Source organism: Mus caroli, unplaced genomic scaffold, assembly GCF_978045245.1.
Source record: "Mus caroli unplaced genomic scaffold, Mus_caroli_1 scaffold_12, whole genome shotgun sequence".
NCBI lineage: Eukaryota > Metazoa > Chordata > Mammalia > Rodentia > Muridae > Mus > Mus caroli.
The window spans coordinates 22,383,392-22,396,532 of NW_028227267.1; the positions used below are offsets into that span (position 1 = coordinate 22,383,392).

The 13,141-nt window shown below is 41.0% G+C and overlaps 1 protein-coding gene across 2 annotated transcripts in view; it reads right to left on the bottom strand.

Moving 5' to 3' along the window:
* Cacna2d3 (calcium voltage-gated channel auxiliary subunit alpha2delta 3) overlaps positions 1–13,141 on the bottom strand; it is an 857,083-nt gene that overhangs the window by 596,296 nt on the left and 247,646 nt on the right. For both annotated transcript variants that reach the window (XM_085828480.1, XM_085828479.1), the window contains exon 4: positions 741–800. In XM_085828480.1, the coding sequence (XP_085684606.1) occupies positions 741–800 (60 nt within the window). The remainder of the gene's footprint in view (positions 1–740; positions 801–13,141) is intronic.

Here is a 13,141-nt window from a genome sequence, read left to right on the forward strand (position 1 = left end):
GAGATCCCACCTTACACCAATCAGAATGGCTAAGATCAAAAACTCAAGCACCAGCACATGCTGGGGAGGATGTGGAGAAAGAGGAAACCCTCTTTCATTGCTGGTGGCATTACAAACTGGTACAACCACTCTGGAAATCAATCTGGCAGTTTCTCAGAAAATTGGAAATAGTTCTACCCGAAGACCCAGCTATACTGTTCCTGGGCACATACCCAAAAGATTTTCCACCAAAACCTAAAGACTCATGCTCCCTTATGTTCATAGCAGCTTTATTTGTAATATGCAGAAGCTGGAAACAACCCAGATGTCTCTCAATCAAAGGATACAGAAAATGTGATTCATTTACACAATGGAATACTATACAGCTACTAAAAATAAAGGCATCATGAATTTTCCAGGCAAATGGATGGGACTAGAAAATATCATTCTGAGTAAGGTAACTGAGATGATTTTGGATATCCACCATTTTATCATTTTACCACAGAGAATCCTAACAATTTCGTGTCAGATTAAATATAACTCTTCCCCCACATCAGGAAAATTCACTGAAATCCAGTATACAGGTGTAAGCCTGTGACATCATCTTCTATCAATGCCATTGGTAGAACCAGTTTGAGGACTGCTACCCTCATCCAACATGAAAGAGATATGCCCATGCCAACTTGGCTCTACCCTTTCAAAGCATTTCTCCTCAGCCACTGAAAGACACCAAGAGTTTAATTCAAACTATAGTTGGTTACCTGCAAGTCAGCATCAAATTCATGTTTCAGGTGTGCCTCCTCTGCAGCCTCCACAAGACGCTGGAAAACAGAAGGTAATAGTCAGAATTAGAGCTATGACAAAGACTTCACCACACAGAATGTAAAGACTAGAGGCATTCCCATCTCAAATGGACGGGTCACCTCCTTGTTATATATAGCTACTTCCAGGAGATGAGAGAACATTCTACCACACTAAAATTTTAGTTTCTGCCTCCATCGTCCAATCAGGTCTCCTAAAATAAAGATTCATTGTTCATCCATGAATTGTTCAGACCACGGCACTTGATTATTAATGAGGATCCAAAACTTATTTAGAAAGGGTGTAACTCGGGAATCAAAGGTCCTTAATCAAGATTCATTGAGTTGCTTTAAACCTAATTCTCATAGATTTAGAGTCTTCCTCACTGGTTTAGGAAAGAATTCTTGCTTTGATTTCCTTAGTCATTGAATGCTAATTCTTTCTGCTCCAGTTCTGATATACCATTAGAAGGAGACAGTTATTTTCATTTTAATCTATGCCAGTGCTGTTGCAATAATGTGCATCTCAATAAGGCAATGCCAAGACTAAATTAATACTCAAACCCTACAAAACCACAACTCTTACCCTTTTTGGTAAACTTGTCTCAGTAAGTTCACCACCACTTTTTATTTTGAAGAAGGTAGCTAGTACTCGGGGCCTTATGTATAGTATGAAAGTACACTGACCCACATCTATTGCCCTTGTTTTTAACAAATAAGGTTTTACTTTGTAGCCATGGCTAATCCAGAACTCACAGTCATCTTCTTTCCAAGTGCTAGGATTATAGGTCTGTGCCACCAAATCTGGCTCATATTCGGGTTGTTATGAAAACTATTTAATGACATATCTTTTTACATAAAGAAAATTAGTCAACTATCAAAATCACTTTGCCTTGAGGATTCAAACAGTAAGGTATTTTCTATGAAAACACATTACAGAACCCTTCCATTCATTGAAATATGTCACTGATACATCATAGGAAAAAAATTGGAAACCTATTCATTTCTATTTTTCCCATGGTTACTTTTGCTGTCTCTGCTACTTGCTTTGACCTTGTTGTAGCTTGCTTTTTATCCAAGATAAACGCCATGGCCAAAGGCAACATGGGAAGGAAAGTGTGTTTCCACTTACAGCTTATAATGCACCAGCAAGGGAGATCAGGGCAGGGACCTGGAAGCAGAAACTGAGTCAGATTCCTCAGGTTCATGGCTTGCTTAGCATGGCTTGCTCAACTTGCCTTCTTATACCATCCTGGACTATTTGCCCAGAGGTAGCTCTGCCCATAGCAGACAGGGACCTCCCACATTAATCATGTATCAAGAAAATATACTTTAAATTTGCCCATAGGCAATCTGATGTAGGGAATCCATCAATTAAGAGTCTCTTCCCAGAAAACTTCAGCTTGTGTCAAGTTGGAAAAAAAACAAAAACAAAAATCCTAATGGGCACAGACATAAAAACAAAACAAAACAAAACAAAAAACAAAAAACAAAGTTTAATAGGCCAAGTTTGAAAAATTACATTTGTATGGATCTCTTAGATGTCAGGAATCAACAGACATACATCCCATGATTAATTATATGTGGACATGAAGAGGCTAATGTGTACAGGGTAACTTTGGGCAATGGTAGAGATTACCAAGGCTTCTTTTTCCATAGGCCTTGAAGAAAGAGGCCAGCTGTTCACGGAGAAGAATCTAAGGAGGAGCGTCAATTGTATTTTCTATTCTCCCTCAAGTAAGTCACCAGGGACTTCTGCTCTGAATAATCAAAACCCGACCTGGAGAACACAGAAGAACCAGATCCAGAAACCTGCTCTCCACTCTCTCCCTGAAGCTACACTGCTTTCATTGGCACATGCTAGGGCAGGCTCTGCCTTGCTCTGGGCCTCAGATACCTCCTCTAAAATACATAAGTAGTTTACCTTCAGGGCGACCATATAGTGGTAGTTCTTAACGTGTAGTGCCCATCTTGGCAGCACTGTTTCACTGGAAACTTGCTAGAATTAAAAAAATCCCAGGTCCTTCTCAGGACTCTCCCACACAGAAGCTCAGAGAGGGACAGCAAGGTTTAACAAAAACTTACTCCAGCTGTCATTGCTGTTGCTGTGAGTCCAGGCACAATAGGCTGAGGACAGTGCTCATTTCATGGTCTACCTCATTTCACAGCCTTGGGTGTTCCCCACAAAATCTCCTAGATTTCTCAGGTCTTGTTCATCTTTCCAGGTACATATACATTTTTACTTTAAGGCATGAAAAGCATTACAGAATGAAGACAGACGATGGGAGAAATGAGGAAAGGTTAAGGATAAGGAGAGCCTGGGTCCATCACCCTAAGGTTGAGTTGGATCGCAATCTTCCCAGTCAATGTAGCTTGTCATCCCGGAGGATCACAGCCTGCAATCTGTAAATGTATGTTCAGGAATTGTGACAGATGAGTGACAAGATATAATAGAAGAGAGCGGGATCTGTGAGCTTTATTCTTTTCATCTTTGTACGTGGTTTAGAATCGCTAAGCCCACATCGTGAAATCAATTGCACGTGGAGATTTATGGATAAATATTAGGCAAGACTGAACACTTACATTACCAAAACTACTCATATATTGTGAGTACTTGTGTAGTTAAACATCCTTAAGAGATTTTTTTTAAAAAAAAATGGTGCCTGAGCACACTGAGAACCCAGGGGTGATGAAATATCTAAATGATCAAAAATAAAATAAAATTTCACAATAACTGTAATGGTGATACTGAAAAGAGCAAAGAACTGGGATAGAATAAGATAATAAAGTAGTTTAAGCCTGACAGGAAAACAAGATAGAAATGTATAAATTGAAAGAATGCATGAAGAGTGACTCACACATAATATTTGATCTACATAAGATACATAAGATTAAATACATCTGTATGGATAAGTGTATCATACATATGCATCCCATATAACATACTAATTCTTGTGTGACATAATATTGACTGTATTTCATGTCTAACATTCTCTGTTCATGTATGCCTGCATGCATGTGTATGATACATATGTTATACATAGCTTATAGTGTTCCTATATAGTATAACATCAAATGCATTTCAGCAATAAACACTGAAATGCAAAGAATGGGGTATAGGATGTAACAACTGAAAACTGGATTTTACTGCATCACTGCTGAGAAGAGCTAGAAAACAATTTCTATGCTGACAACAGAGAGGGCATGAGATTCTAATTCTTGTCAAAGTTTTTATGTTCATTTTTAAGTTAAATTGTTGAATGCCTTTTAAAAATGTAGCTGTCAGAGATATTTTTTCATTAGTGTCTCTAGAGAAGTTTAGGAAACACTACTCATGAGAAGTAGGTCAATGGGCAGCTGCCTATCACAGCCTCATGAGAAGCTAGCAAGTGTTTTAGGACAAGGCCCAGAATAGACGGATGCTCCTGTGCCTTCAGTCAAATGCAGGGCTAACCCAACTTGCCTGCTAGGGCTAAGGAGGATAGGCATACATTTTCTGGGAGAATGTAGGGGAACCAGACCCAAAGAACAAGCTCTGCTGCTGCTCCCAACAGTCATTAGAACCAGCAGGTTGAAAACTACAGACCTTGGAGTAAGAACAAATAGCTTGTGACTCTCCCTGTATGAAATGGTATATTTTTAAATTTTTTTAAAGATTTATTTATTTCATTTATATGAGTACACTGTCGCTGTCTTAAGACATACCAGAAGAGGACATCAGATCTAATTACAGATAGTTGTGAGCCACCATGTGGTTGCTGGGAATTGAACTCAGGACCCCTGGAACAGCAAGCAGCCAATGCTCTTAAACTCTGAGCCATCTCTCCAGCCCATGAAATGGTATTTACAAAAGAGTATCATGTGCCATAAGTTTACCTATAATTGAATCTGAAGGAAAGACGTTCTTACTGTTAATAAAATAAAAATAAAGTAATATTCACCTAATAACGTCAAAATCTTTTGGCTTCAAGATTTGGTGTGTGGCCATGGAAAGCAATAGCCTAGAGTATCTTTTTCCTGAGCAAATACCCTTATCACGCAAGTCAAATGAGATCAGCTTTAAAAAGTAAGTTTGATTACCACTTGCAGGCAAGAAAAAAATCTATTAAATTTGTTAATATTCTTATGTAAGGAAAGGCCACGGAGCCTGGGGAAAGCAGCTTCCCTATTATATCTGTTAGAAAGACAGTGTATTTTTAATAATAATAAGTTAATTTTCTCTTATGTGAGTTTCCCTTTTGAAACTGCAGATGGGATTATAGAATTGAATGTGAATTTTAATTAAAATTGAATACTGGAAATTTAAAAAAGGCTTTGAAGGCTCCAGCCTGAGCTTTGAGGTAAAGAAAAACAGAAGCTTTGGCCACAACTTCGTCTTTCCCCTTCGTTAAAGGCTCTTTGCTCTATAAAAACTGGTAACAATAGAGTGCAATGTGCAAGCTGGCCCCAGACAAAGCACCTATGGGCTAAGAGGTAGTAATTCCTGAGGCAAGCCACACTTTTAATATTTCTATATAACTCTTCCATTTTCTTTTTAAAAAATACAAACAAGGGCCATTTTTATAAGTATGAAATGCTAGAGACTATAGAACATTGACAAAATTTACAATAGGCAAAGCTGCCAAGGGGACAATGGGGACATTAAACCATTTTTAAAGCATTTCATTGACCATCACATCTCACTTCTCGACAAGGACCATGTGTATACATCTCTACATTACCACAATCTCTTGTTTCCTCCCCAAACACTTAAATCAAGGTCAGAGGTAAAGACATCACAGAGGCCAAATTTTCCATGAAGACAGGACCAGACAATTCACAGTAAAAATTGGATAAGAAGAAAAAATGGCTTTGTTGATGTTGTTCTATTTTTTTCTTTTGTCCTTGGTTATTTTAGCTTAACAAGGGAAGAAAAGAAAGCATGAGAGAGGAGGGAAAGGTAATGGAACCTTGATTCTAACCCCAGAAGGAACTCACTACGGACTCCCACTGATGGAATCAGCAGGAACAAATTGTATACAAGTGAAAAGAATAAATGTTCATAAAAAATCCCCAGAGCTGGGGAGACAATTATAGATGAAAACCCTTAGAGCAAAAAAGTCATATAAAAAACATATGGAACAGCAAAGAACTATTTTTATTCCCCCTGTTAAACTAAAAGCCCTGTGCTGTAAAAGCTGTTATAATGTGACACTTGTGTTTAACAAAAATTTCAAAACAGTTCATATATTTAGTAGGTTTTGTTTAACATTTTGCAATGATACATTTATACTTATATGAAGGTTGTAATGCCATTTAAGAGATAAATTCTTCCTCAAATAAGGTTGAAATTCGACTACAGTGACTCTAAAGAAGAACCTATAATAATTAGCACTGTTTGGGGCTACAGTGAAGACTGGTGCAGAGGCTGCCAATGACTGGCCGTTAACATCGGGCCAGCTATTACTTGTCTGTATTGTCATATCAACATATGCTAAATGGACAGAGTAGGGAGAATGGAATCATCGAGGCAGAATTATAGTCATCACTGTATTCATAATGGTAAGGTTCATTTTTTTTGTTCCCTCTAGACTCTGTGGATGCCAGGAGCCATCAAGGAGAAGCTAAAACCTAGCAAGTGATCTTCCTGAGATGGTTCTACCATGGACTGTACAATTAATAACAGGTGTGCTTCTATAGGCAAGGCCCAGAAGGATTTCATTTTAAGAACAATCCCTGCTATTAATATGCTTTTAGTATATATATATATATATATATATATATATACATATATGTATATATATATAGTTTTAGTATATATATGTGTGTGTATGTATGTGATGTATGTGTAGTACATACATACATATATACATATATATGTGTGTGTGTATATATATATACATATATATGTGTGTGTGTATATATATATATATATATATATATTTATATATATATATATAGCCTAGTGATATAAAATTAGGTACAAGCCTACCCTTTTGAGCAGATTTCTGCAGTGATTTCTGTAGTGATGTTATATAGACAAATAGATGATTTCTTAATTCTTAACAATGATCCTATAAGAATTCCTAAAATTATAATAGCAATTGTTAAGCTCTTTTGTAATAGAACATCTATTAAGTCCTCTCTGATAATCACTGAGAATGCTGACAGTCTTCAAGTATCAGGAGTTAATTGCTTCTGGGATAGTTAGAACTAACTAACTAGTTCTAAATTCTGCAATTTAGAACACAGTTCAACAGGTCTTAAAACCATTAACCAAAACACACTTGTGCTCTGGCTTTTGCATGTGCACAAACTGCTGTCAGCACCTGAACATTAACGTGCATGTACTACACACAAACATCACATATGACACCTGATGTACCACATGCATGCATGAACACACAAATACAAATATGGACCATTATATTGAAAAATACTAAGACATTCAAATTTACATTCTTATTCCTACTAGTGATGAAATTATTTCCCCTCTGGTCTTGGAAACTACTTCCCAGCACTCTGAAACAGAATAGATTAATTGAAGCTGCTTCCATAATTAGTGTAATTAGAATTATCTCCATAGTGTGATCTGGGGCTGGCCACTAGCAGGCTAGGAAACACTATGAGGTGATTCACAGAAGGGGCACAAGGGAAAATGGCTATTTACAGATAAAGGGACAAGAATGCCACCAGGAAGGCAAGGACATGTCCCCAAAACAGCAAGATTCCAGCTGTACTCGAGAAATGGAAGCATCCAGAAGAAAGGTAAGTACTAAAGTAAGGACTCAGACAATGGGAGTTTTGGAGTAAGACAGTATTTTGAAAAGATATATTAATCAAAATTCTACATGGAGACCATATCAGCAGGCCTTACTCCAGTGTGAAGGGAAGAATCTAGAAAGATTGACCAAGGCAAGAAGCAGAGGCAAGGCAGGTATCCCCGCTCCCCAGCAGCATGCTGTGGCTACAGTTGGAATCATATCTGAGAGTCTAATAATATTCCATAATCCTTATTGATACAAATGTTTTTACTTTTCAATTCCAATACAAGTGGCAAGGATAATTTGCCAACTATCAAGAAGATCGCTCTTTGGAGAAAAACAGCTTTTAAGAAGGCTTCATTATTTCCTTTTGTTCCTATAGAAGAAACAAGCTTTGTTGCACATGAATGAACATTTTCTGTAAAATGACCTTCTGCCTGGAAGCTGCGGAGCTTGCTTCTGCTTTACAAACAGCAAACATTTCAAAGTGGATTATACAAGCACAGCTATAAGGTTTCTAGAGGAAGCAGGTACCAGAACAATGGGCCAGACACATCTCTTCAGTGCGTGCTGTGTGTGCAACAAGCCTCCCTTCCATCATGCCTCCCTTTCCTGTCTCCTTCACACTGTGGAAAGGCTGTGTGTGCTGCTGGCCTTTTACAAGACACAATAAGCCCAGAGTTTCTATCAGGAGACACGATCACAATCAATAGCAAATTATCTTTGTTTCCACAGGAGGTGCCTGTTATCAACTTGAGGCTGATTAAATTAATAACCTGTTATCAACATGGCCAATTTCCAGACTAAGACCATTTCATTCGGCATGTCAGGCTACATTTGCTCAAGTGTGACATCTGCTAAGCTGTGAAAGATGGGGGCAGTCAAACTGTGCTCAAAGGGCTACCCAAGAACCAAAGGGGTCTGGGGGAGCGGGGAAGAGAAGACGATTTTAAGCACAAGCCCAAGACACTCTTTCTAAAAGAAACAGTATTTTAAAGAATGACTTTTTGCTTCTTTGAGCACCTGGGAGTATCTTAGGGTTGACTATCAACATCAAGGCTATTTAGATAGAAATCTAGAAAAATCTACTTATAGATACTTTGGATGAAATGACTGGGGTGTTTTCTTTGTGTATAATGAACTCCGTTTTGTGTATATGTGTATGAGCATGGAGTGCGTGGGATATGTGAACATGTGTATAAGGGCATATGAACCTATACATATATGTGTAGAGGCCAGAAGAGAATGCTGAATGTCATCTTAGTGGAGTCTCTCCCTGAACCTGGGGCTTAGATAGTAGCCTTACTAAACACTAATGATCTTCCTCCCTCCAACCTCCAGCGATCTGAGTCCAGTGGTGCATGTGCCATTATCCTTCATATGAGAACTGTCCACACATTCCCAAGGGGGTAGTCAAGGATGGGTAAAGGCAGGAGCAGAAATGGACATTTGTTTTCCACAGCAAGAAGAAAATGTCTTTTTCCATGACTTTGACAAGGATGAATACAACCCAGCTCCAATCTTCATTGCAGCCCTCCCTGGGCTTCCTTGGGGATGATGACCAATACCCCCCAACATCAGAGTGCTGCAGCCAGTTCCCAGCTAACAAACTCAATGGGAACATCTGTCCCAGACAAGGTGAGTCGTGGTCATAGTAATAAGGTGCGGGTGTAGAAACAAGTATTTCTGAAGAACCTCTCAGATAACCAGAACCTCATCCATCACTGGGTGGAACCCCAAGATTGAGATCATGGACTCTTCCGGCCCTCTTTTTAAAAATAGCCCTCAGATCCAAAGGGTGAGGATCTAAATCATGAGCTGCTCAGCCCTGGATGAATCTACATGACTTTGCATTTCTGCTACGTCCCCTGGTTAGCTGGAACACAACCATCTTCACTCTGCACCATATTATTTGAACAGGATAGAAACGTACACACAGAACACTCTTAAAGGATTCTGCACTAGGCACAAGATGCTGAGAAGATGGAAGTACAGAAGAGACGAGATTTACCAGCATAAAAAGCAGCTTGATTGGAACAAGGAACCTTCACAGCGTCTGCACCTCCCACGGTTGGCTCTCGCATAGACAGAACTTGGAGGAGGGCTTCGAGTTCACAGTTACATGGAGGTTATGTGAAAGCTAATTCTGCTGCCAAGGAAAGGACTCTATACCTCATGTTCAAAAAGCACAGGGCTGCGCACCTGCTCCTCTGTGCTGCGGTGAAGAGCTCTCCACTCCCCCTTTTTCAGCTTCCCTGGTAGAATCTGTGATCAGTGAAGCTGAAAATGGAATTGATTGAAAGCTTTGACTGATGTCCTCCCAGTGACAGGGACACGGGGATTAAGCTGTTAGACAAAGCCAGCTCCTTTGACAGCTGTACATATGAGATGCTGTAAAGGCCATCAAGTGTGGCAGGCAGCCCCTAGCCACCAAATCCACTACACTTAGGAAGTCAACATGTCCTTTCACCCAGAACAACATCCATGATCACTCTGACTTCAACTTCTAAAAGAAGATTTAATTAAATCTGAGATGGGGAGGGGGACACCTCTCAAATTCCCCCTTTGCTTTCTCCTTCCACCCTTACCCAAATGTTTACAGGAGCAATTTCACTTTGTGGAGGGGAACATGCATTGAGCTCAAGAGCTGGCTCTGGGGTCACAAAATGTGAATTTAAAGCTTGGCTCCAGCAGTGCCATGCTAGTTCTCTGGGCCAAAGTTCTTGGTATATAGTAAATGAACACTTATGTTAGCTCCTGCTGTGCTGCTGCTGCTGCTGCTGCTGCTGCTGCTGCTGCTGCTGCTGCTGCTGCTGCAATGACAATGATGACTACAACGATGATGATGACAACGATGACGGTGATGGCATCATGATGATGACATGCATGCTGTCACATTCATAATGACAAGAGAAAGGGAATCCTATCCAGTGTGGTATGAAGAGGAGGGCTGCACAGCATACTAACCACTGACCAACACGGAGCTTTTCAATTTCTGATCTATGTAAGCAACTCTCCTAAGAGCTCCAGTAAACAGCTCCAGGTCAGTCTCACCACTGTGTGAAAACACCTAGACCATCTCAAGTTCATCCGCGGGGGAAACCAAGTGCGGAGAAGTTGTGAGAGGAAACCCACGGCAGGAAGCGGGCAACTCTGCTTGGCATGGCTCCTGGTGCAGAGCGTCTATTCAGAGATTCGATGGTGAGCCGGAGTGAAGGTCAGCTGCAGGAGGTAAGGGAGCAGCAGACAGGGATCCCCGACTGTCTGCTGGGCTGTGGGGTGGGAGCTGGGAGTCAGCAGGGGAAGCAGGGGGAGAGAAGAGCGCTGCATCAAGACAGCAGGAGCATTCTAAGGAGCAAGGGCAGTGGGTGAGGCTGAAGGGGCTTGCGGCTGGGTGTTGGTTACTTTTCTCATTATGGTGAAACAAAATACAGTAAATGAGGAAGAGTGGGCTTTGGCTCTCAGAGTACAAGTTACCGCAGCTTAGGAGGCAGTAGAAGCAGGAAGCGTCCGCAGTCAGGAAACAGAGAAAGATTGCTATGCGTGCTCACGGGCCTTCCTTTCTCCTTTCCACTTTTATTAGTCCTGGAGGTCAGCACATGACCTGGTGCCATCCACACTCACCCCAATCTTCCCTCTTCAGTTAAGCATCTTTAGAAATGTCCTTACAGACATACCTTTGGGGTATGCCCTCTGGTGGACTCTAAATCCAGCCAGATGGATTACCACAACGCTGCACAGTCGGAGGTTTCACTGCCCCTAAACCCAAAAGATTAGTTCGAAACTTTACTTGCTCTTTAAAACTCATGTGGTAGCAATGCTGGAAAAGAAAGCAGAGGGGGGTCCATAGTGAAACAAAACAAAGAGGATGTTTCCATGGAAGGCCCAGTTCACCTGGTCATTTTGTGACCTGGTCATATCCCCTGGCTTTGAGCACTATTAGCTCAAGCCACACCTCTCTCTGGCCAGTGGGGCTCCTGGTCAGTTTTCTGTCAAGTCTTGGTACTGGAAAGAAGAAAAGCCCATTTTCTTCTGGTAAAGGCTTGATAAATATGGCAGTAACTGCAGGAGGCTGATATCTTTCCCATGTCACCTATCCAGGTGTCCTTCTGCAGAGGGCTGAGACCAGAGTGTGGCTCACTGTACCTGTAGTATTCAGTACTTGCCTCAGTTCCACCAATTATCTAGGAGACCTTCATTCTTAGTGTGAAATCCCCTGCCTACTAAAATCTAGAAAAATGTTGTTTTCTAATCATGTGACTGGTGGGGACCAAAAGAAACAAGAACCAGTTCAGAAAACGGGTAGGGCAGAAAGGCAGAAAACCACTGAAGTCACAGGGATAGTTGGATGGTGAAATCCACACTTGCAATGGTCAATCACCAGTCAACTTGGTAAGCGTTAGGACCACTGGGAAAACATCTCTGCATGTGTCTGTAAGGGAGTTGCTATATAAGGTCAACTAAGGTAGGAGGACCCTCCACAAAATGTGGGTGACATCATTCTATGAGCTCAGGTCCTAGACTGCATGAAGAAGAGAAGGCTGGCTGGAAGCACTGGCACTCCTTTCTTCCTGGCTGCAGGTAAAAGTGACCAGATCCCTCAATCTACCACCACCATGACTGGACCATGGAGGGCCAGACCATGGGTGACCACATCCCCAAACCACGAGCCCAAATAAACCCTTCTTTCTTGCTTTCATCCAGCATTTTGTCATGATGATGAGGAAAGTAGTGCAAGATTCTACTTTAAGAGAGGGTAGGAAGGAGGGAGAGAGAAGGAAAGAGGCAGAAAGAAAATGTAAGGAAACAAGGGTAAAGGGAAATATGGGATGAGAAAGGGGGAAAGGCGGTATGCATGGGCAGAAGGGATGGCGGGGAGGCCGCTAGGGCAGATATAGAGAAGCAATGTTAAAGCTGCCCTGGAAAACTCCATAGAGACCCAGCTCAGCTAACTCCAGAATCCTCCCTGGATCACAAAGCTATTGGATTAGGCTTCCATTCACAGAGCCTCAACGTTACCTTTCACATCATCCCCTGAAGGATCACAGCTGTCAAAGCAATCCCACAGCGCTAGAAGGGAACGACTGAATATGCACCCCCTTCCCTAGACAGCATATGGAACACCTTAGATATGTCTCTGTGTGTGTGTCCATGTGTCTATGTGTGTCTATCTGTGTGTCTTTGTGTGTGTGCATGCACGTGTATGCGCACTTCTATTGAGATTTTTTTAAGAAGTGAAATAGAATTACATCATTTCCCTCCATGCCCCTTCTTTACACCCTCTCAAATCATGACCTCATTTTTCTTTCTTACTATTGTTACACACATACACATGAAATTTCTTTTTACTGTAGCCTTTATTTTCTTCAGAAGGGTTCAGCATCATTGTACAGGCAGTAGTTTTTAAAGCACTAACTTCCTACTTCAGTACATATTTTTAAAAGCACAATTTTCAACTAAGCTTGGCCCTTTCTTCATTTTACAAAATTCCCAGGGCCCCAGAGGATGGCAGGAGTCACTTCACTTTTGGCAGGTCACTGTACCAAGCTGGCTTTAATCCCCTGGAGATGAAGTTTACCACATACACTTAAAGGTGAACTCATTGCAAATGAAATCAAG